Source organism: Tasmannia lanceolata, unplaced genomic scaffold, assembly GCF_043159265.1.
Source record: "Tasmannia lanceolata isolate RefF3 unplaced genomic scaffold, GAP_Taslan_0.1 ptg000003l, whole genome shotgun sequence".
NCBI classification, from domain to species: Eukaryota; Viridiplantae; Streptophyta; class Magnoliopsida; order Canellales; family Winteraceae; genus Tasmannia; species Tasmannia lanceolata.
This window is the reverse complement of record NW_027518680.1, coordinates 4504332-4528893: the sequence shown is the minus strand read 5'-3', so window position 1 is coordinate 4528893 and position 24562 is coordinate 4504332. Positions and strand designations below refer to the sequence as shown.

Below are 24562 nucleotides of genomic sequence, written 5' to 3'. Positions count from 1 at the left end.
GTGGGTTTTGGCAAAAGGTGGAGCCGTGGGTGCGCGGCTTGGGCTGTAGGGTGCATGTCACGAGGAGAGCTTAAATTCTTCTAGATTCGATCATAGCTGCTGGTCGAGATCGGAGTGATCTGACGGAGATCCCAAGCGGGTGGGATCAAGACCGTTGGATCGTGCTCGGATGTCCAACTCCAATGCTAGATCAGGTGCATTCCAAGGTGTCGGATCGTGTGAATCTGTTGTGTCCGATCCAGTGCGATCTGGATCGTTGGATTGCTAAGAGTCACTTCCCAATGATTAAGAGCCGACCGGGTGTGATAGGAACCGTAGATTGGTGATCAGCCACGGTTATAGGGGATGACTGGGGATTTACACAACCCATCAGTCATTTCAAGACTGATTTGGGCCATAGAATCACGACCTGACACGATCTAACGGCCAGTTAAGCTGCCCATTGTGATAAGGTACCATGGAATGGTGCTTTTCAACCAAAGAAGCCACCAAATGGCCTATAAATAGACATCCAAAGCCTCCTCTTTCTCTCTGTAGGCCTACATACTGTTTTCTTTTTTCCATTTCCATCTAGTTTCCATTAATCTGCAGAATTAGAAACTAGAATTCTCTAAGACTTGCAAAATCCAAAGTCTCAACAATCATCAATAGGCTTTCTCTATTGGGCTTCATTGTATCTTGGAGGTGAACTCGTGGATCACCGTTGTACATAACTCGATTGGTGTGGCGATTATCGTCTTGGAAAGCGACAAAGTGCAATGCGCCTTGAAGCATTCCTTATCACTCCATTAGATTTTTCCACCACCATTTCCCCCAACATATACAATATTTAGAGGGATTGTTCTTGAAGTCTAGATGTTGGGTTGCACCTCAGGTGGACTGAAAATTAGATCTTAGGTGAAGAACCTGACTATGGTATTTAAAAACCATGTAATATTTCCCCGCACCTCTCACATTTTTGTCATGAAAGAAAGCTTGGATTACGGGCTGACTTTAGACCCGGCAAAAAGTGACCCGGACCCGCAGGTCACCTCCAGGTTCCAGCCATGATGATCAGATGACAATGCTTTAAATTCCATGTGATCCGGCTGTTGAAGACGCTGCTGATGCTTTAGATTAGATCACCGGAGAGATCTTCCAATCTAACCAAGTACAGATGCTTAGATCATTGAAATCTTGGGCTTGATCTTGGTAGATCAAGGACCACCCAAAGAATAACCCTAAATCACCAGTTACTCTTTGTGTATGGTGTGCCTATTTAGCAACCACTCCTTTTATATGATTCAGTTTTAGGGTTAAATTTTCCCATGAAAACCTTTCCAAGATTAATTAGTAACAGATATCGAAAATGTTGGTAGAACAGGAATGCTGAAATGAAGGCCGGCCTTATAAAAATCAACGACAAGGTAGTCCCCCCTTAGATCCATGTCACCTAATTGCAATTTACTGTTCCGTAGACATTTTTTAGTGCCCGTACAAATGCAATCCAATGGGGGTGCCGATGGCAACCTTTAGTTTAGCATTCCTCTTGGTAGAAGGGCACCCATGCAAATTTCATGACATCAAAATCATGCATTAGATATGAACTTTTATTTAAGCATCCTCGACTTGCAAGGAGGAAACTCACAGCACTGCATTTATAAATGGGTGGGGCCTAACAAGTGTCTTTTAGGAAGGAGAATAAAAGTGACTTTCTTTTTAGGATAGAACCAAAGCCATGTGTTTGCCAATGGATGATATTTTCCATGTGCCTTGTTTTTCTTGGTACGTACAAATTTGCCTTTTATGTTTGTTGGTCGTAAAAGTCACTTTATGCGTTTCCAAAATCTTCGAATCTCTATTCCCCAAATCTAATGGTCAATATTTGCCTATAAGAGAGATTTTCAAGGGGGCCACGTCCACACAATATGGCCCCACGTATGACGTGTCTAAATCACACTGATTCATGCACGGGCCCCACAACATGAAAAGACGTACGGACAGGCATGTATTAATGCCAGCTTCGTGTTGCATTCACTTCCAGAGCTCCGGAGCGAGGCAGATAATCGCCAAGAAAATCTCCATTTTCTCCTACTTATGGCTGTGTCCATTTACCTTCTCTCCACCCATAAATTGATAAGACCACACCTCTTTGGTCGAATTATATAATGGGAGAGTAGAGTAGTGGAATCTCTGAGGTAGAAGCCACGACAAAATTCACCATGCAAGCATCTCCTTGTTAAAAGATACTGCTCTTTTCTTCTTCTTTTTGTTGAAGTAGAAACCCTAGAAACCCTAGCTTTTATTGTTTTCTCGTTTCGATCATGGCTTCGTTTACCTGTTTCACTACTACTCCGTTGGGAAAACGAAGCCTTTTTCGGAGTGATTTTGTGGGATTTTCTGTAGGTTTTCCCGTTGTTTTGTACGATGGGAAGTTTCAATGGAAATCTCAGAGGTTGGAAGCTCGTTCTTCGTTGGAGAATCAGGTTTCGGATATGAGCGTGAATGGTGAGTAGTTGTTTTGTTTTGATTCACTTTTTTTTTTATGTGAATTTGGATGAGTTTTTGTGGGGTTAGGAATTAGGGTTTTGTGGTGGGAGCTTGAGATAGATGTTGGGATTGGGAATTTAGGGTTTCTGATGAGATTGTTTATTGGATGCTGTTTGTGATTTTATTTTATTTATTTTTTTAACTGAGATTTTGGGGTATGTATTTAAGGATTTTCTGATATTGGTTTGTGTTGGCTTCTAGAGTTGGAGTGAATTTTAGTTAGCTGGAATTGGGAATTTAGAGTGTTTCTTAATGAGTTTGATTAATTGGATGCTTTTTATGATTTTTTTGAAGCTTGCGAATGATTTTCAATTCATGGCGTTTGAGATTTTAGTGAGTTTTTTGGGGGAATTTCTACTATATGGATTTGTGTAGGCTACTGGAATTGGATAGAATTTTAGTGAGATTAGAAGATAGCTTTTCAGCATTTTGGGGTGTTTGAATGTTGCTTCCATTTGAATCCCTATTTTGTTGGTATTGGGAAATATGTGGGTTTTGATGCTAGTCGTGCATTTGGATTCTCTCAAAATCTTTTATTCATTCTTAGGCCCTATTAATTTTTGAGTCCAATAATAGGTTTTGGACTCACAATTGGTTATCATAATCTAAAACGAACAGAGTCTTAGGCCCTGTTTGTTTGAGATTGTGGCAAACCGATTGTGGGCCTCAAACTGATTACAGGACTCGAACTTGCGTTTAATCTGTTTGGGGCCTGCAATCGGTTGCCACAATTTCAAATGAACAGGGCCTTAGTAGGTAAAACTAAAACATCACAATGAGATTATAGCAGAGTTTTCACTGTTTTTGGGGTTTATATGTTGCTTCCATTTTAATCCGACTTTGATTGAATTGGGGAATTTACCGGTTTTGTTGCTGGTCGAGCTTTTGAATTCTCTCAAAATCTTTTATTCATTGTTAGCAGGTGAAACAAAAGCATCACAGCGAAGAATAATTTTTGTTAACGGTAGTTAACTATGGCACAATAGTTGAACCGGTAGGCTTCCGGTGGATTAGTGGCATTGCAATTTTGATTGCTCAAAGAAACACACATAAGCTTGAAACTAGTGTAGAAAAATCCAAAATGTAATGGTAATTATAGTGGTTCCACGTGGTGGAAAAAAAAAACGAACCATACAATTTCCTTGTCTAACTGTGTGTTTGTTAATTTACGAGAATTCTATGACACACATTTTAGAAAAATAGGGTTCACAAAAGCTTGGACGTAATTGGAGAATGATGTGTTGAGGTGCCAAATCCTCATGATTCAGAACATATAATATAGAGGGAATTACTTGCTTTCACCCCTTGTACATGCTACTCTTTGACTTTGTTTGAAAATTGATTTAAGTAAAGCATTATTAGTCTAGTTAGTAGGAAGTTGAATTGGACTGATTAGATAGAGTGGATCATGGCATTGGTGGATGACTTCTCTTACCCACAGAATTGTATTTTAAGTACTTCTAAAGTTCATGTGTTATGCAAGCTATGATTGCCATTTTAATATTTTATAATGTTCATAAGTTACAAGTTCTTTGTTTGGAAGATGGTTTTATATTTACATTCTCTCACGGATACCGCTTCGTATTTGGATGTGGCATTGATTTAGTTAAATCCATGATTTACCTGGCAGCTCCAAAAGGGTTGTTCCCACCAGAACCAGAGCATTATACAGGACCTAAGCTTAAAGTGGCTATTATTGGAGCTGGGCTTGCTGGCATGTCTACAGCTGTGGAGCTTTTGGATCAAGGCCATGAGGTTCACCAAAGATTTGCTCTAGAATAGTTTTTCTTCTTTGCAATCTTATTCATATCTTTTATTTTGGTCTGCTGCAAGGGATATTTAGGCATGTGGGGATGTCTATGTCCTTCGAGTTTCAACTGTTATTGATGAAATCTGTGAGCAAGAACTAATGTCGTAGTTGCCACCTGTTCTCCAGACATTTTGGCCATTATATTTGAAATTGTTGACATAGCTGCACCGTTTGACCCATTCTTTTTTTTGATTGACCCATTCTATTCTTGATGGCAGATTCCTTTTATTGATTGGTCATTGTGTCAGATCCTTAGAAGGCCAGAGTAGACATTTTTTGTTTATTTCTCTCGGATACCCTTGCATAAATCTCCCTTTCCATAATTTATGATGTTTGATTTTTATCTTGAGACCAGTCAAGATGCATCTTTTGGTTTGATCTACAGGTTGATATATATGATTCACGGTCTTTCATTGGTGGAAAAGTGGGATCATTTCAGGATAAGCATGGAAACCACATTGAAATGGGACTGCATGTTTTCTTTGGTTGCTACAACAACCTTTTTCGTCTAATGAAAAAGGTGAAGTCCTCACACACACACACACACACATACATACTTATCAACATTCATGCGAAGTAATTTTCTTGACCCAGAAATGGTAATGCCCTGAATTGAGGCATATCTTCACCATGAGCAACTTTTTATTTATGAATGCCCATAGTATCATTACTCCTAGAATCTGTTAGGATTCCATTTTTTGTTTTGTATATACTGATATTTGATAGTTTCAAGCCAGATTGATTTTCAACTGCAAGTTTTTACTGCCAAACAGTCAAATTTCATCGTTTAATTAGGAGTCAATTCCATGCATCTAAAGTGATGATCTGGTGGTATATATTTTGATATATATGTTTGTATATATTTTGGTTTGTATGTTCATTTTATGTAGTTCATAATTATTTTGAGCCCTTCTATTAATATGACTGTGGAGCAATTATATGGACTAAATATTTTCATTTTTTTCTAAATGATTGTAGAGCAATGTTGCGGAGTAAATATTCTCATTTTTTAAACTCTTATTTTTGATTTTTGTAAGATTTGATCTTTTGGGGATAGTTTATAAAGAAATGCTATTTCCTTCGTTAATCGTAACTATTCAACTAAATCGAAATCCCTCACTTTCGGTTGATTTCTTTCATCAAGAGCAAACTTTTGGAGGTGGAATTTGTAATGAATGAAGTTTCAAAACATGCTTTAAAATCGAGTTTTTTCAGGATATCTTCCTAAACAATCTAATTTCCAATTGGAACAATGCTTGTTCGTCTTACATTCCCCCTAGCAAGCAACAAGTTGTCTGGGAAGCTCTCCCGAACAGCTGGTTCAAGCCTAATTTTGATGGGAGTAGCAAATATATATACTTCTATCTAATACTATCACCATTGATAGAAAAGCAGGCTTCAAAGGACCATCTTGGACCTTGTAGGCCCAACTGGCAAGCAATCAATGCAGAAGTAAAAGTCGAAAGATTGGCAGAACCGGATTTCAAATTTTTTCTTCATGGATCTTTGAATCGGGTGCGTAATCATATGCAGATTGTTGTGATCAGACATAATCAGATGAAGTGGAGGTAGGTTAAATGGGGTTGTTTACTAGCACTTGGTTTTCTCAGCATTTCACCCGCATGACCATGTCACATCCAGCCTGCCCTAGACCCGCATGGCATACATGGAAATGAATTAGCTCCAATTTTGCGCGAGCTAGTAGCTCAAAGCTTCCATTCACTCAAATACACCCTTATGCCATTACAAGCCCTAGCTCTAACTCCTTTGTCTGCTAATATAGCGTCAACTTACTATGTGAAATGTTTTTTTTTTGATAGGCTACTATGCAAAACTTAACGAAAGCTTTCTTGCAATGCAAAGCACTCTCATGAACGTCACTTCCTACACTTGAAAGCCTTTCATGCCCCAGCCCCCTACCTATAGAGGCCTCCTCATCACTCTGGCCCCTCTACTAACCTTGGAATCAATCAGGATTAGATATATTCTAGTCAATATTTCTGTCTGATTAGGTATTGCTCTTGAATTCTTGGGAGGAGTCTACCGTTCATGATTTTGGCATTTTCACATACTATCTGTGAAATTTGTTTTATGGTCATCAAGGTCATACATGAGAGTAATTCTTTTCACATCCATGTTCAAGCAAACACAGCAGCTTATCCCCCAGACAACCCACTAAAAATCTGATATAAAATAAGTGAAAGTGATAGAGAAATGAAAATCTAAAGAAATAAAAGGAAGCGAACCAGGATTGCTGCTTAAGTATGAAGAAAGGGGTTTTATACTGCCAATTAAGAAAGATTGGTCATGGGAACATGATGCTGGGACTTTCTGTAAACAACATTTCACTTGATTGATGGCCAAAAATGCAATCATGGGACCAAAGAAGCAGGCGCATATACGTTGTTGGAACTAATTTTATCAATACAGGCAAGTGGCTCCACACGAATCCTGTAATTGCAAGGAAGGTTAATTACCTGGGGATCATCATGTTTGTGCTCTGGTACTTATTAAAGACATTCTTGTCCTTCCAATCTTTTTTTTTGGGTAATAAATAGAAAGTCAAATTGCAGATTCATGTGTAAAACACAGATCTGTCATGGTATTTGCTCTCTGACTGTTTTTCTCCACTTCTATACAAAGTTTGCAAACCCAGGTAGTGGCTAGTGAAAATTTAATTGTCAAGGATCATACTCATACTTTGTGAAACACATATCTGTCTTGGTATTTGCTCTCTGATGTGTTTCTCTTCTTTCCACACAAACCCAGGTGGGGGCCAATGAAAATTTACTTGTGAAGGATCATACTCATACTTTTGTAAATGAAGGGGGCCAAGTTGGTGGTATGGCTTATGGTTTTGATAAAACAGATTTAGTCAAGTTATAATTTTGATATTTGCAGATCGTCAAGCTTTTATCTTTGGAATTATTTTGGATCCAGTAGTTATAGATTACTTAATCTGCAACTTATATAGCTTAATTTTTTTAATCTCAGAACTCGATTTCCGCTTTCCGGTGGGGGCACCATTGCATGGGATTCGTGCATTTCTCTCCACAAATCAGCTCAAGGTATTTATGCTTGTATTGCATAACTAGATGTGTTGTCAGTGTGCACATTGTTTCCCTTTACCATGAGTTGCTTACTGCTGCTCTGATTGGATGGGTTAGATTGTAAAGAAACCCAGTAAAGCTGTTTTCCTCGTATTGAAGGTTTCTGTCAATTGTTCATGAACAAGTTCAAAATTATATAATGCATTCTCTTTGGCGTATTCAACTACAGACTTATGATAAAGCAAGGAATGCTGTTGCTCTTGCTCTAAGCCCAGTTGTACGGGCTCTTATCGATCCAGATGGTGCAATGAGGGACATACGGAACTTGGATAGTGTAAGTAGAAAGCTCTCATTATGACAACTAATTTTTTGTGCTGTTCATAATTGTTGGGGTTTATATTCTTTGGGAAGAGGAACATATTATCAGCTTCTGGTGGTACTTCGTTTGAGATGTTTGCCTAGAATATTCATTTTTTCTTTTGTGTTACAGAATATGACAATTATGCGTGTGTGTGTGTACACACACACACACACACGTACATACATTATATATAAAGGGATGCTATTTGCAGTTCTTCACTTCCTTGTTATGGTATTGGGACTCCTCTCATTATTTTTCATTTTTATATCGGTTCGTAGAATTCCCAGAGTGCTATCAACCAATCTGAGAAGTTATAAAATAAAGAGAGCGAGTAACAATATCAAAACGAGTGCAAATACCCCTTCTCTCTCTCTCTATATATATATATATATATATATGAGGAAAGTGTTGGTGAGCTTAAGCTCACCAAACTTATGGTGAGCTTAAGTGCCCCAATCACATGGGTCTCACATTTTCTGTGGTGATCCAAACCATTCATTTGCAAGGCCCTATCATAGATAGGGTGTGTACCAAAAATCAGCTCCATAGGATCATCCTAACCCCTCCATTTGTGGAGGACAAAAATGGGCAGATTTGTGGACAAATAATGTCTGTCCATTTTGACCTCCACAAATGGATGGGTTAGGATGATCCTATGGAGCTGATTTTTGGTACACACCCCATCTATGTAAGGGCCTTTCAAATGAATGCTTTGGATCATCCTAACAAAGTAGGCCCCAATGTGATTGGGCGCTTAAGCTCACCAACATTTTCCTCTCTCTCTCTCTCTCTATATATATATATATATATATATATATATATATATAGAGAGAGAGAGAGAGAGAGAGAGAGAGAGAGAGAGAGAGAGAGAGAGGAGTTCTTGCTAGCTTATCTACTCCCTAGGTTTAAAATACAGTGTGTGTGGGTGGGTGAGCGCGGGGGGAGGGGGGGCAACAATTTTTTGGTGATCCAAAGCATTCATTTGATGGGCCCTCACATAGATAGGGTGTGCCTATAAAATGAGCTCCTCATCTAACCTTTCGAACTGTGGAGGAAAAAAATGGACAGATTTGTGATGGTTTATACCCGTCCATTTTTACCTCCACAAATTGAAGTGTTGGGATGATCATATCGAGCGGATTTTTTGGGCACACACCCTATCTATGCGAGGACCCATCAAATGAATGGTTTGCCACCCAAACAATGCCCTACTGTATTTTCTCATTTACTTATATATATATGAGAAAAGGGTTTCTGCGCTCGAGCTCAGAAACCATATCTCCCATAGTTGTTTGATTCATCCAACCCATTCATTCTATAGGTTATGATTAGGATTATGGTTTATGGTTAGGATTGTAGGTTATGGTTAGGTTTATGATTTGTGGAGGTTTAAAATGGACGGCTAGAAGATGTTCTTCTATAGATTGAATGGTTAGGATCATGGTATAGAGATGGTTTGTTAGGAACACCCTATCTATGTGAGGTCCTATAGAATGAATGGGTTGGATGAGTTAAACAACTATGAGAGATGGTGTATTAGAATCCTTGCCCTCACACACACACACACACACACACACACACACACACACACACACACACACACACACATATATATATATATATATATATATATATATATATATCTACTACAATAAGCCGGGATGAAAAGAGGAGAGTTTTTTCGATTTTTTTTAAAATCACGTGAGAATTACACGTCACATTTCTTGACTTTTTTGAACAAATGCACCCATTCAACTCATATAATTTCAATCCTACCCTCCCCTTTATGCTTTTAACAAAGGCACCCATTAAATCATATAATTTCTATCCTACCCCCTCCTTTATGCTTTTAACAAAGGCACCCCTTAAAGCCGTATAATTTCGATCTTACCCCCCTCCTTTATGGTTTTTTAATTAAAAAACTATAGGGTGATCTTGACCATCCGATTTAAGATAAGAGGAATTATGGAAACATCTATAGATTGGAGGGCTAGGATCGGCCTATGGAAATGATTTTTGGGGCACAACCTATTTATGTTGTTTTCCATCACATGGACGGTTTGGATCAACCTATGACGTGGTCCGTATAGTTCTTTGTCGGCCTGTGCATTGCACGGGTTTTTTACTAGTATATATATATATATATATATATAGAGAGAGAGAGAGAGAGGAAACTGTCGAGCGCACCAAGCTTATTGTGTGCTCGAGTGCCCAATCACATGGGTCCCACATTTTTTGTGGTGATCTAAACCATTCATTTGCAAGGCCCTATCATAGATTGGGTGTGTACCAAAAATCAGGTCCACCGAATCATCCTAACCCCTCCAAAAGTGGAGGGCAAAAATGGGCAAATTTGTGGACAAACAATGTCTATCCATTTTGACCTCCACAAATGGATGGGTTAGGATGATCCTATGGAGCTGATTTTTGGTACACACCCCATCTATGTAAGGGCCTTTCAAATGAATGCTTTGGATCATCCTAACAAAGTGGGCCCACATGTGATTGGGCACTCGAGCGCACCAGCAGTTTCCTCATATATAATATATATATATATATATATATATATATATATATATAGAGAGAGAGAGAGAGAGAGAGAGAGAGAGAGAGAGAGAGGTTGCTGCGCTCGAGCACATAAACAGGGGGTGGGGCCATTGGGGGGGGGTGATCCTAACCATTCATTTGGAAGGCCCCATCATGGATGGGGGGCCTACCAAAAATCAGCTCAATTGGATCACCAATGGGTGTCCTTTTGTGGGGCCAAAAATGGACAGATTTGTGGACAAACAGTATCTGTCCATTTTTAGCCCCACAAATGAACACCCTAAGGTGATCCAATGGAGCTGATTTTTGGTGGACACCCTAACCATGAAAGGGCCCATCAAATGAATGCTTTGGATCCCACCCAAAATGTGGCCCCACCCTGTTTCTGTGCTCGAGCGCAGCTAAGCTTAGCTGTACTCGAGCACAGCAACTCTATCCTCATATATATATATATATATCAAACATGCATTTTTATTACTGTTTTTTTCTGTAATTATCAGACATTTCTGAAACCGTCACTACCAATGCTTCCAGATTAGCTTCTCTGATTGGTTTATGTCGAAGGGTGGCACTCGTGCAAGTATCCAGAGAATGTGGGATCCTGTTGCTTACGCCCTTGGGTTTATTGACTGTGATAATATCAGTGCCCGTTGCATGCTCACTATATTCACTTTGTTTGCGACTAAGACAGAGGCTTCCCTATTGCGCATGCTCAAGGGTTCTCCTGATGTCTACTTGAGTGGCCCTATTAGGAAGTATATAACAGATAAAGGGGGCAGGTATGGTTATGATATTTATTTGGTAATAATGAATCTTTATTTTTATTTCTTACTTTTTTTTTGCTTTTCATTTTTTTTTTGTTTTTTGTCCACCACTCTAGATTTCACCTCCGGTGGGGATGCAGAGAGATACTTTATGATAAAACTGCTGATGGAGAAACATACATTACTGGAATTGCCATGTCTAAGGTTGATTACTACACACAGACACTCTTCTTTGAAGTTCTATTCTTACAACCTAAGTGAGAGCAAGTGACATGTATGTCATTCTAGATTTTCTAGAAATTATATATATATATATATATATATATATATATATATATATATATATATATATCATGTATGTCATTCTAGATTTTCTAGAAATTATATATATATATATATATATATATATATATGGGGAAACGTTTTCTGCGCGATACCTCAGATAAGTTATCTGAGCAAGAGCTGAAAAAATCATGTGGGCCCACATTGTTTGGATGATCCAAAGCATTCATTTGATAGGTCCTTACATAGATAGGGTGTGCCCAAAAAATCAGCTCCATAGGATCATCCTAGCCCTTCGATTTTTGGAGGTTAAAAATGGACAGATTTGTGGAGGTTTATACCCATCCACTTTAACCTCCACAAATCGAAGGGTTAGGATAATCCTGTGGAACAGATTTTTTGTGCGCACTCTATCTATCTTTGGACTATCCAAATGAATGCTTTGGATCATCTAAACAATGTGGGCCCATATGTTTTTTTGGGGTCTTGCTCAGATAACTATATATATATATGAGGAAAATGTTGGTGAGCTTAAGCGCCCAATCACATTGGGGCCTACTTTGTTAGGATGATCCAAAGCATTCATTTGAAAGGCCCTTACATAGATGGGGTGTGTACCAAAAATCAGTTCCATAGGATCATCCTAACCCATCCATTTGTAGAGATCAAAATGGACAGACATTATTTGTCCACAAATCTGCCCATTTTTGTCCTCCACAAATGGAGGGGTTAGGATGATCCTATGGAGCTGATTTTTGGTACACACCCTATCTATGATAGGGCCTTGCAAATGAATGGTTTGGATCACCACAGAAAATGTGGGACCCATGTGATTGGGGCGCTTAAGCTCACCAACACTTTTCTCATATATATATATATATATATATATATATATATATATATATATATAGAGGAAAGTGTTCCTAAGCTATAGCTTAGATAAGCTTATCTAAGCTATAGCTCGAAACCACATGTGGGCCTTTTGGGCTGATTTTTGGTACACACCCTATCCATGGAAGGGCCTTCCAAATGAATGCTTTGGATCCCCCAAAAAATGCAGGGCCACATGTGCTTTTGAGCTTTAGCTTAGGAACACTTTCCTCTCTCTCTCTCTCTATATATATATGAGGAAAAGGATTGTACGCTCGAGCGTACCAAGCTTATGGTACGCTCGAGTGCCCCAATCACATGGGTCCCACATTTTTGTGGTGATCCAAAGCATTCATTTGCAAGGCCCTATCATAGATAGGGTGTGTACCAAAAATCAGCTCCATTGAATCATCCTAACCCCTCCAAGAGTGGAGGGCAAAAATGTGCAGATTTGTGGTCTGTCCATTTTGCCCTCTACAAATTGATGGGTTAGGATGATCCTATGGAGCTGATTTTTGGTACACACCCTATCTATGATAGGGCCTTTCAAATGAATGCTTTGGATCATCCTAACAAAGTGGGCCCATATGTGATTGGGCACTCGAGCGTACCATAAGCTTGGTACGCTCGAGTGTACAATCCTTTTCCTCTCTCTCTCTCTCTCTCTCTCTCTATATATATATATATATATATATATATATATATATATATGGGAAAGGTGTGCGTACTCGGTCGAGTAGATAAGCTTATCTACTCGGTCGGGTTAAAAACAGTGGGGGCCCACATTTTTGGGATGATCCAAACCATTCATTTGAAAGGCCCTTACCTAGATAGGGTGTCCACAAAAAATCAGCCCCATAGGATCATCCTAACCCATTCAACAGTGGAGGGAAAAATGGACAAACACAACTTGTCCACAAATCTGCCCATTTTTCCCTCCGCTGTTGGATGGGTTAGGATGATCCTATGGGGCTGATTTTTTGTGGACACCCTATCTAGGTAAGGGGCTTTCAAATGAATGGTTTGGATCACCCCAAAAATGTGAGCCCCCACTGTTTTTAACCCGACCGAGTAGATAAGCTTATCTACTCGACCGAGTACGCACACCTTTCCCTATATGTATATATATATATATATATATATATATATATATATATATATATATATATATATATGAGAAAACTGTTGGTGCGCTTAAGCTCACCAAGCTTATGGTGCGCTTAAGCGCCCAATCACATGGGTCCCACATTTTCTTTGGTGATCCAAACCATTCATTTGCAAGGTCCTATCGTAGATAGAGGGTGTACCAAAAATCAGCTCCATAGGATCATCCTAACCCCTCCATTTGTGGAGGACAAAACTGGGCAGATTTGTGGACAAATGATGTCTGTCCATTTTGACCTCCAAAAATGGATGGGTTAGGATGATTCTATGGAGCTGATTTTTGGTACACTCCCCATCTATGTAAGGGCCTTTCAAATGAATGCTTTGGATCATCCTAACAAAGTGGGCCCACATGTGATTGGGCGCTTAAGCGCACCATAAGCTTGGTGAGCTTAAGCGCACCAACAGTTTCCTCTCTCTCTCTCTCTCTCTCTCTCTCTCTCTCTATATATATATATATATATATATATATATATATATATATATATATGAGGAAAATGATTGTGAGCTTGAAGCTCATATAGGTTATATGAGCTTGAGGGCCCAAACACATGAGTCCCACATTTTTTGTGGTGATCCAAACCATTCATTTGTACGGCCCCATCATAGATAGGGTGTGTACTAAAAATCAGCTCCATTGGATCATCCTAACCCCTCCAAAAGCGGAGGGCAAAAATGGGCAAATTTGTGGCCAACGGTGTCTGTCCATTTTGCCCTCCACTTTTGGATGGGCTAGGATGATCCTATGGAGCTGATTTTTTGTACACACCCTATCTATGTAAGGGCCTTTCAAATGAATGCTTTGGACCATCCTAACAATATGGGCCAACATGTGTTTGGGCCCTCAAGCTCATATAAGCTTCAAGCTCACAATCATTTTCCTCTATATATATATATATATATATATATATATATATATATTAAATTTGGACTTCCATTACACAACTATGCAAATCAACTGCAGTTCTATTAATTATATTACACATCTGCCAATCAGACATAGACTTCACCTAAGGTTTATAATTTATATATCTCCTTCATTGTTTCCTTTTTATTTGTCCAAATCACAAGATTCACAACCCTTCTCTATGTGCTTTGTTGGCTTGTCCGAACTTGGATTGGAAGAGATATGAATATTCGTCTGATTGTCATGATATGCGAAAAAGATTGACTGCATATCCCAATCTCCTCATGTGTCTACAGCCTTCCAGCTAACTTACATGGTCTGTAATCCCTAGTTTGAAACTCTACCCCTGCAGTTGATTTGGTTACTATTTTTTTATTTGGTTATTATAAACTGTCTTTTACTCTTTGACATCACTAGTCTTTTGAAAATACATAGAACACTATTGTGGAACATCTAATGGTTGTAGCCAGCCCAGTCAACTTCTGAATATGCTAAGATATGTCGGTGACCGGTAAAGGCACACAATACTGCTGAGAAATAAAGGTGAGCAGCCTTTACTTCCAGAAAATACTTAACGAGTTTGAGTCCTTAAGTTTATATTCTTTTCAGATGTTCTTTCAATCCTGTATTGGTCCTAAGGCCCACAATGTCTCCACCTATTAAAGGAATAAGGTAGTTTTCATGGGCAAGTTGATACCTCTCTCCCCTCCATGCACTGTTCCATTTAAATAATCAATAGATATGTCTAATCTGAGTGTTTTATATCACAAAGCTCATCTAGAGATATTTCCAAGAAAAATGTTGACTGTTGGAAGCCATATCCGATTGCATTCTCCGATTTCCTTTCCGAATTTCATATCTTCCTAGTACTTAGTCTTAAAGTTTTCAGAACTTTCTGCAAGAAGTGCTGTATATTGTTGACTAACGTTTACTCGATATTGTCATATATATGTCAGGCTACAAATAAGAAAACAGTGAAAGCTGATGTGTATGTTGCAGGTTTGTCGATAAAGTTTTATATATTATTTTTACACGTTTTCTCATGAGTTTGATATTTGACGCAAAAATCATTGCATTCTTATGGCAGCATGTGATGTCCCTGGAATTCAAAGATTACTTCCACCACGATGGAGGGAGTGGGATCTTTTTGACAATATCTACAAATTAGTTGGAGTGCCTGTTGTCACTGTTCAACTTAGATACAATGGCTGGGTAACAGAGCTACGAGATCTGGAACGATCAAGGTGATCCTCTTACCATAAAGTTTAGGAATGTTTTTACTGTTATTTATGGATGTGAGATGCATTTTTTGTCTTGGTTATATATGTTGTTTCTTGTGACCAGTATTTTGAAATTTAGTGATCCTTTTCTACAAGAGTTCCATAGCCATTATTGACATTAAGCTTCCCCATCTGTGACTCCTAGGCAATTAACACAAGCTGTAGGGTTGGACAACCTTCTTTATACTCCAGATGCAGATTTTTCCTGCTTTGCAGACCTCGCACTCACTTCTCCCGAAGATTATTACATTGAAGGACAGGGTTCCCTTATCCAGTAAGGAAGACATTCTTTTTCTTTCCATATTTTATCTTGGCACTACTGAAATTTACTAATTTATTCATGTTTAATAAATTTACTAATTTCGTTTCGTTTCGGTTTCGGCTGAAAACCGGAACGAAACGACGAAAATTTCATTTCATTCCGGATTTCGGTCCATTCTTCCGAAATTTCGTGTGCGAAATTTACAACAGTGGTCTGTAGGAATAGGAACTTTGATTGGGAGCCTTGGAATTTTGAATTTTGAATTTGTTATCGAATCTCTAAAATATATCCTTCTGTAGCAACTTTACTTTTCTGATGCATGCTATTCCAAAAAAAAAAAAAAAAGGCTTTACTTTTTTCGTAGGAATTCATTTATGAACACCAACAATTTCTAAACACATCAAAGACTGACTTATATGCAACCACACATAGGATCAATTGATGAGGGTGTACATTCAGCAACTGCACCTTCGATAAATTTGTGCTCATTGAGAGTTTACGTATGCACAGTTGATGGCGTAAATTTTTCCTAAGTTTACGTATGATGCGGGGTTTGACCCCTTTTTCTTGCTATTTAATAAAATTCTCATTGCCACTCAAAAATAAAGTTATATTGTATACCTTAATTTTTTTAATTAATTGCCTTCATGATATTATCTATTGGGCTAGTCTTGCATATTTAGGTACTTTTATGTATTTCTACTAAATCTACCGTGTGGTTACATTGCTAATTTGATGCTTTATTATGTAGAAGGTAATGTAGTATAATTGGATAATAGTATAATTGGATAGTACTTCGAGGAATATTTCATGTGGCTTATCATGGTTCAAGTATTAATCTTCACTTTCAGCCCAAACTCTTTGCCATGTTTTTTTTTTTTGCCACAAATGATTGCAGATGGATAAATCGTAACTTTGATTCTTCACTGATTCTTTCTTTTCAATTTGCACACTCTATTTTTAATTCCCTTCTAATTGAAGTTTTCTTTTAGAGCTGTACTTACTCCTGGTGATCCTTACATGCCGCTGCCAAATGATGAAATCATAAACAGAGTTCAAAAGCAGGTATACGCAACTTACATCTCGTGGCTTAATTGATCTTCACTTTCACTTTGGTGGCTGTTGCAAACATGCACATGAATATATAAATGTATGTATATACTTGCATTATGACATTAGATCCGTGCATTGTCACATGGAAAGTTTGGCCAAAAAGTGCTTTTTCATATTTGTCAATTAGCAGCTTACCGTGGGATTTTTGGTACCTTATGCAAATTATCTAGAAATCTAGGTCTAGTCATGAAGGCACCCCATTTTATCTAGTTGGGCTTATTTCCACTGAATTACAGTATATGAACCACAATTTTCAATTACCACATGTTTTGAGTTTTATCCATCCTAATAGTGAATTATGTATATGGAAATAAAACATTATATTTACATAACCTATAAAAAAGTTTAATATATAATTTTTTATAACCATATTATTCTATAAAAAAATTTAAAATTTGAGAATTGATTAAATTATTTTGGTGAATCCAGAAATCTTTCTTTATGAGGTTTGCTGAATCTGACACTTGATACCCATGTCAGAATCCGACACTCGTACTAATACTGGTGCATCATTGATAGGAGCGCTAATCTCTAAGGGCTGGGCATGGTGTTCAGCTAACAAATTAATATATAGACAAGGCTTATTGCTGAGATGCATTGTTGTGACCATCGTTTTAAATTTCGACCGAAATTTCGGGTTTCGGTCGACACCAACACCGAAATCACAAATACCCGGAATAGGACTATTTCTACCGAAGACTGAAAATTTGTTTTTTCCGAAATTTCATCCAAAATTTTAGGAAATTCAACCAAAAATATTGATTTTTTTATTTTGTAATAAGTAAAATATTATCTTAAAAATTTCGACGGATTTGAAATTTCGGCCAAAATTTCATTTTCGGTGAGGTCCGAAACCAGTACCGAAACCGAAATTTAAAACCATGGTTATGACAAGTCGGTTTCAATAGCATGCACTATTATCGTTTTCTTCATTTTATGCTATGCATGTTTGCATGCATTTATGTCTTAATATTCTTAAAGGCTGAGAGTAGACTATCCTTTATGTTCAAACCTTAGCGTCACGAATAATGAACTTCATAAATTATACTGGCCATTGTCAGAGTTTACAAATTAAACCGAATCAATCTATAAGTTAACTTCTACATGATTGTGAAATAGAAATTTATCTACAATAGTAGGGCAGTCTCAACTAGTTAGGTTATAAACCTGTGAACCTCTGCTATATCATGCTTCAGGAGCAAGTATCCTGTTTGCATCTTAGGAGGAGCTCTTTTTTCACTACCTGACATAGGCATTTCATTACATGCTAACAGTTAGAGGCACTTCATTGGAAATTTTTGTTAAAGTTTCTGGGTGGCTTGTTAAGTGTGGAGTGATTATATCCACGTTTACATGCAGAATGATTAATTCATGGTGTTATATTTTAACAGGTTTTGGTTTTGTTTCCGTCCTCTCAAGGTTTAGAAGTTCTCTGGTCTTCTGTAGTAAAAATTGGGCAATCTCTTTATCGCGAGGGACCTGGAAAAGACCCTTTCAGACCCGATCAAAAGACACCAGTGAAGAATTTTTTCCTTGCAGGTTCCTATACAAAGCAGGTAACCGCTTTGCTGATCTTTTCAGTTTCTTGATTTCATCACTTAACGGATGTCTACATATGGCTCTTATTCCATTTTGATCCGTATTTGGCTATTAAAAATTTCATCGGATGTCCTGAAATACAATTTGTAGATTTTTATTGTCTATATCTTTTATGTCATAATCACTTGTACACATTATTCTTCAAATGTGTGACCACCTTTAGTTGCTGGTGTCTCCTACACCTGGGTGCTGCACCCCATCTGCATCTTTGTTCATTTCTCCTGCTTCAATTTGTAAGCTTTTTCAGGATGCATAATTACGGAAACTAAAGATTGTCATAATCTATTGGGAAAGTATAGCAAGAAATGTCTTCTCATTCTACTCGAGATCCTTAGGAATTGGAGGAACACCATTTGGGAAAAAGTTCCAACCTTATGCCACACACACAAGTTGGATAGAATTTAATTTTGATGGAAACTCCATTAGGAAACCAGGTCTAGTCAGGATTGGGGATGTTTTCCCTTGATTCTAATGGCCAAGTGCTAAAGGTGTTTTCTGGGCCAGCTGGTGAGTGTCACTCTAACCATAGTTTTAAAACTTCCCCGCGTTATCGTGAACTCCCCCGAGTTGACTCCCTTTACCTTGGCTGCATTCCGCATTTTACCGCCGCGTTCCTTGTTTTGCCGAGTCAATGAAAACTCCTTTGACTCTCCCCCAATTATGACCGCATCAATCGAGTACTCAGCCGCATCAACCACATTCTTGGCCACGTCCGTGCCAAGTTGCGACAAGGATTTTTCTTGGACGCATTTTGATGTGCATCCGCATTTTTAAACAATGCTTATATTTTTGTTTTTAATAAAATTTGTAATTTGATACTGTTACTGTTCCAAAAAAAGAAGAAACAAACTAAAAGGGTTTGCTTTTGAACAGGACTACATTGACAGTATGGAAGGTGCAACTCTGTCAGGCAGGCAGGCTGCAGCCTATATATGTGATGCCGGTGAAGAGGTGGTGGCACTCCGAAAGAAAATCGCTGCGAATGAAGCCCAACGAGTCTCTGAAGGTGTTAAAACATCAGACGAGTTGAGTTTCGTATGATGTTTATCCATTGAGTTTTTCGGCCTCATGTAGATTAAATGGTGGGGGAAGTTATTCTAGCAAGGGCTTCAATTTCTGAGGTGCAGCTCTTTTACCCATGCCATGTATATTTATAATGTTAATAATTTGTTCAATTTTATATAAAATAAAATGTATCAGTTAGTCTGAAGCATATTTTAGAGGATTTTGCTGATGTGAAGTGAAATTGAGCAATCTGAGCTGTAGACCGTAATGCCAATATCATAAAGGAAATCTTTCATTTCTCTCTCATCATCCAGCCCAGTTTTCGTATGACTCCAGTCTTCCCAAATAAAAAACATGGTTGCAGTTTATTCATATGAGATTTCTTTGCTTAAGTAGTAAAGAAATTGCTTTCCTATATGTTGCTGCCACCGGCTATCCTTGATTTGTTCTGAGTCACTCAAGGAGGGCGGTTAGATACCCAACAGTATACTTATGGGAAGCATCTAAGGTACCTAACTAATATGCGAAAAGCCCCAAAGCTGATGGAGTACTTTAAGATTAAGCCCTCCAAACCTTTTCCATTCCATATCAAACTGGGTCCCACTTAGTCTCGTTCCTAGGCTGGCCCCAACTTATGACAGTGACATTACACCACGCTTAGGGGCGGCAACGGTTCGGTTTGACCCCCAAACCGAACCAAACCGAAATTTGAATCGGTTTGGTTCTACCGAATCGAAACTAAACCGAAATTTGAATTTTCGGTTGGGTTTCGGTTCGGTTCAGCCAATTTTGCCACCCCTTACTCATAATCATTGGAAATCAGGGGCAGCGGTTGGGTTTCGGTTGGGTTTGAAATTTGAATCGGTTTGGTTTTACCAAACAAAAACCAAACCGAAATTTACCAAACCGGTTTCGGTTGGATTGCCACCCCTAACCACGCTTCTGCATCCACCGTTCTTAGTTGCCACTGTGGTAATTTTTACTCTTATGGCTTTCACTCTGGCTTTATTTTACCTGGTAGTCCGCTCCACAGGAGACCCCTTTCGTGACCCAAACACGTGAGGTAGTGGTTGCTTTGACACCAAATATTAGGCCCCATAGCTGGTGATATAACTCATTAGATTAAGTCCTTTAAACCCATTCCATACTAGGCTAGATCCTACCTAGTCTCATACCTAGGCAGGCCCCACTTAGGACCGTAACAAAGCGTGATTCCCAAATCAACTCATCTTTGTCCCCGAATTCGGGTGTGATTTTGGTGGCCACATGGCCTCACCGGGATTTATAGGGGGAGAACAACTAACACTGCTTGTAGACGTTAGTTCCAGGAGGGGCGTAGAAGATCACCAACTTGCAGAAGGGGCGTAAAAGGTTATGGGGCTACCTTGCACCAGAATTCGGTGTGGTCTGTTCCCGTTAGATCATTTCTCTTCATTCCAACACTAGAGTTGGTTGATAGAGTTCCACATGCTTTTGTGTCGAAATGTGCTTCATATGTATTGTCTACATGATCCCCCATACACATGACAAAGAACCAACCAACTTGCGTCTTTGGGCATGACAACTCTGTTCATTACAAACTGTTTTATTTAATGGTTTAAATGGAAATTTGTCAAATACAAATATTAAGATCATAGTTATCATTAATTGTTTTAATGTATTATATTTATCTCTTGAATTATGTCCCATGTATTTTTCCCATGATTCCCTCATGATTACAGTATGGGCCTGAAGGGTCCCACTTAAAATTCTTGCAAATGGGTGTTATGGTCCCAAGTGAGAGTCTGCTGCTTAGGTATGAGACTAGGTGGGACCTCTCCCGGTATGGGATGGGTTTAAAGGACCTAGCCTAATGCATTCCATTAGCTCCTCAGCTCTGGAGCTTTTGGCATATTAGTTAGGTACCTAACATTTGGTATCAGAACAGTCACCACGTCACGTGTCCAAGTCACGGAAGGGGTGACTTGTGGAAAGGGTTACCTGGAGAAAGGGCCAAAGTGAAAGCCATCATAGAATGGGTTGCCAAGGACGACAGATGTGGAAAACGTGTGGAATGCTATGGTCCTAATTGGGGGTGATGTAATGTTACGGTCCTAATTAGGGGTCTGCTTAGGTATGGGACTCCGTGGGACCCTACACGGTATTGGACAGGTTTAAAGGGCCTAGCCTAATTCTGGGTTAAACTTTTGTATTGGGATTAGAGTTGGGATAATTATATAAGGTCTTGTTTAGGGAAGTGATAAATCCATCCCTTTTGATTACTTGGGACACCCAGCAGCAGTGTATCAATGACTGCATAGAGGCTGATGTACTTCACGTTAGAAGGATTCAATGGGGCATAGAGGCTGATGTACTTCACGTTAGAAGGATTCAATGGGGCTGATTGCCACGTACACTGCTGCTGGGTGTCCCAAGTAATCAAAAGGGGCAGATGTATCACTTTCCCTTGTTTATTGTAGACCATATGATTTACTTTGTAACCCATCTTCTAATAGTGGAATATCTTTGATCGTCTTCGCCTATGTAGTCACAAAACACTCGTGTCCAGTTCGTTATATTGTATTTTCACCCAACTCTAGCTCGGCATTTTCACAACATTTTGCTTCATTAACTTCCTTTTTGTTGTGAGTTCCATTTTCTAAGGCCATGTCCGGCAACCTTAATTTTTTTCATGGAATATTAGCTTATCAAATGTCGAGGGAGGGGTAAGGAAAGTTGGAGAGCGAGAGAATTGAGAGAAAATGAGTGAGGAGATGGTGTGAAGTTGCTGAAAAATAAGGAAAACAAAAATTCTATTTTAAGTATAGTTTTTCGTTTCCCTGTTTTTCTGCCACTTCTCACTCTCCTGACTCGTATCGTCTCCTTTTTCTCTCTGCCTTCCGCCCCACCTTGTCCCTCTCCGACTATTTGATAAACTAATATTCCATGGAAAAAACTTTCATGTGTGCCAAACATGGACTATGTGTGATAATATATTAGAAATGAAGCACATGCATTGTAATGCTTATGGTTGGAGAGAAGGAAAAGTAGTTGTAAATTTTTGACCAATGAAGAGACAATCCTAGACAAGTTGTATATTGAAATAAGACGCATGAAACAAGGTCTAAAACCATTTATAAGTTTATAACCCATGGCATGGAAAAAATCATTTATGAAAACCATTTATTGCTCACCACTTGATTTCATATGGTAGAACATACACTCTGTAAGTCCATGACTTTTCATAGAGGAACAAGAGCTGATACTCTCTTATGCCGACGACTCAACTATGGTTTTCTTGCTCATGCAAATGGAAGACTTGTAACAATATATGCCTAAGAGACTTGCTTTTACATTTAAGAATAAGAGGCAGTTGTAGTGGCAGAAGTCGACAAAAGGTGATCCAAACACATATCCTTACATGAGCCCTAAATTCAGCAAAGGTCATGTGCTTATTTTCTCTACCACTAACAAACTGCTTCTCGGTATTGAATGAGGTTTCTATGTTAGCAGAGTATGTACAAGCTAGTAGGTCAAAATACTTTATTTGGTTGGCAGATCCTATTTGTTTTCTTTAATAGGGGAAAGCCCACGTGAGACTGTGTTGGTGGAGATAAGGAGTGATGGAAATGTGGGAGAAAGTTTAATGCATTTAAGTTGGGGGAGTGCGGTTGAATAAAACGATCATGACAAATGAATTTGGCTATATTGCCCATGTGTAATCTGACAAAATGATTGATATTGGGTAAGGGGGAGAGAGAGAGAGAGAGAGAGAGAGAGGAGGGAGAGAGAGAGAGAGCCACAGTATAGATAAACACCATGCCAGTAAAATGAGAGCCACAGTCTAGATAAACATCTTAACCTAAGAAACAACCAATTACTCCAAAAGCTTATGCTATTAGTTGGAGCTTATAAACTGTAGAATTCAAAAAAAAAAAAAAAGAAGAAGAAGAAGAAGAGTTAACAATATAAAAATATCTATAAATAAAACTATGAGTTTTGTCCAAATGTAGGAGATTGATGCGGGAATGAAGCTATAGAAATGGATGGAGAAGAAAAAGAACAAAAGTAGCACTAGAGAATAAAAATGTTGCCCCATATCATTTCACAAGTCAATGAACCTGCCTACTATTAGGACCACAACACTAGTGCCTGGGGTTGCACCCTACTTGTAATTTCTACATGGCAAGAATAAAGAACTCCCTTACTAGTAGAGAAATCAAGTTGGGGTTGCACCCTTGTTGGAATTTTTACATGGTAAGAATAAAGAACTTCCTTACTAGTTGGGGAAATCAAGTTGGGGTTTGCCCTAAGGATTGGTCTGAATCTTTCTACGTGAGAAAATAGGGTAGCCCCAAGGTTATATAAAACTTTATAAATGTAGTTTTTAAATATTAAATACCTTATAAATGTAAATTTCTAGAAAGCTATTAAATAGTTATACATATAAATTTCTCTATAAGGGGTTACATAAAAACTTTGTAAATGAAGGAATGGAGGTGGTGAATTGGTTTCCTAATAGAAACCAACTTCTATTAACAGATAATAAGAGAAACACATCAATTATGTTATTCAAGCCTTTGTAATCCCAATTTTTGTTATGATTTCCTTAACCAATATAGATTACCCAGAATCTAATTGCTTCAAGGGACTTTTCCTTTGTCTCAACTTTAAGAAAAGAGAAAGAAACATCAAAGTAAGGCAGTAGTTCAACAGTTGGACCATTTAGCCGAAATGTAGGACTTCTACAAAGTATAAGTTGAATTTCTCTTTTGTTTGAATCTTCCCCACAACAAAATATTTTGGAATAGAAGTAACGTCCATTCAACCCATGCGCCACTTGAGACTTTGATGCAAGACTGGTTTCGGTGTCTTATATTCAGGCAAAAAAGTTGGTCACTTGTCCTAAGTAAAATGCCAAATGCACCGTACATTCTCTAGAAGAAGGAGAGAATCCAGACGAGTTAGGGAGATTTGGAGATTACAGAAGAATCACCTTAAGCTGAGTAAAATAACAACTGGATGAAAAAAAAATTAAGC

The 24562-nt window shown here is 38.4% G+C and overlaps 1 protein-coding gene across 2 annotated transcripts; it reads left to right on the top strand.

Annotated features, from left to right (window-relative positions):
- Positions 1-2010: 2010 nt before the first annotated feature.
- On the top strand, positions 2011-19748 carry LOC143848486 (zeta-carotene desaturase, chloroplastic/chromoplastic-like). Of its 2 annotated transcripts, XM_077357444.1 has the most exons (14): positions 2012-2487; positions 4160-4284; positions 4725-4859; positions 7109-7181; positions 7334-7407; positions 7619-7723; positions 10832-11076; positions 11178-11265; positions 15241-15283; positions 15372-15528; positions 15710-15838; positions 16819-16891; positions 18331-18495; positions 19412-19748. In XM_077357444.1, exons 1-14 carry the CDS (start codon positions 2304-2306, stop codon positions 19577-19579), a joined length of 1764 nt encoding a protein of 587 aa, XP_077213559.1. In that variant the 5' UTR covers positions 2012-2303; the 3' UTR covers positions 19580-19748. The 2 variants fall into 2 exon arrangements, with proteins under 2 accessions (XP_077213567.1, XP_077213559.1); XM_077357452.1 differs by lacking the exons at positions 10832-11076; positions 11178-11265 and having other exon boundaries at positions 2011-2487.
- The last annotated feature ends 4814 nt before the right edge of the window (positions 19749-24562 follow it).

Excerpts from the sequence above, each read along its gene's own strand:
- LOC143848486 (XM_077357444.1), top strand. The coding sequence starts at position 2,304 with ATGGCTTCGTTTACCTGTTTCACTACTACTCCGTTGGGAAAACGAAGC. Across the intron at positions 2,488-4,159 it reads TTCGGATATGAGCGTGAATG|CTCCAAAAGGGTTGTTCCCA; the intron begins GTGAGTAGTTGT and ends TTTACCTGGCAG. Across the intron at positions 15,839-16,818 it reads GGACAGGGTTCCCTTATCCA|AGCTGTACTTACTCCTGGTG; the intron begins GTAAGGAAGACA and ends GTTTTCTTTTAG.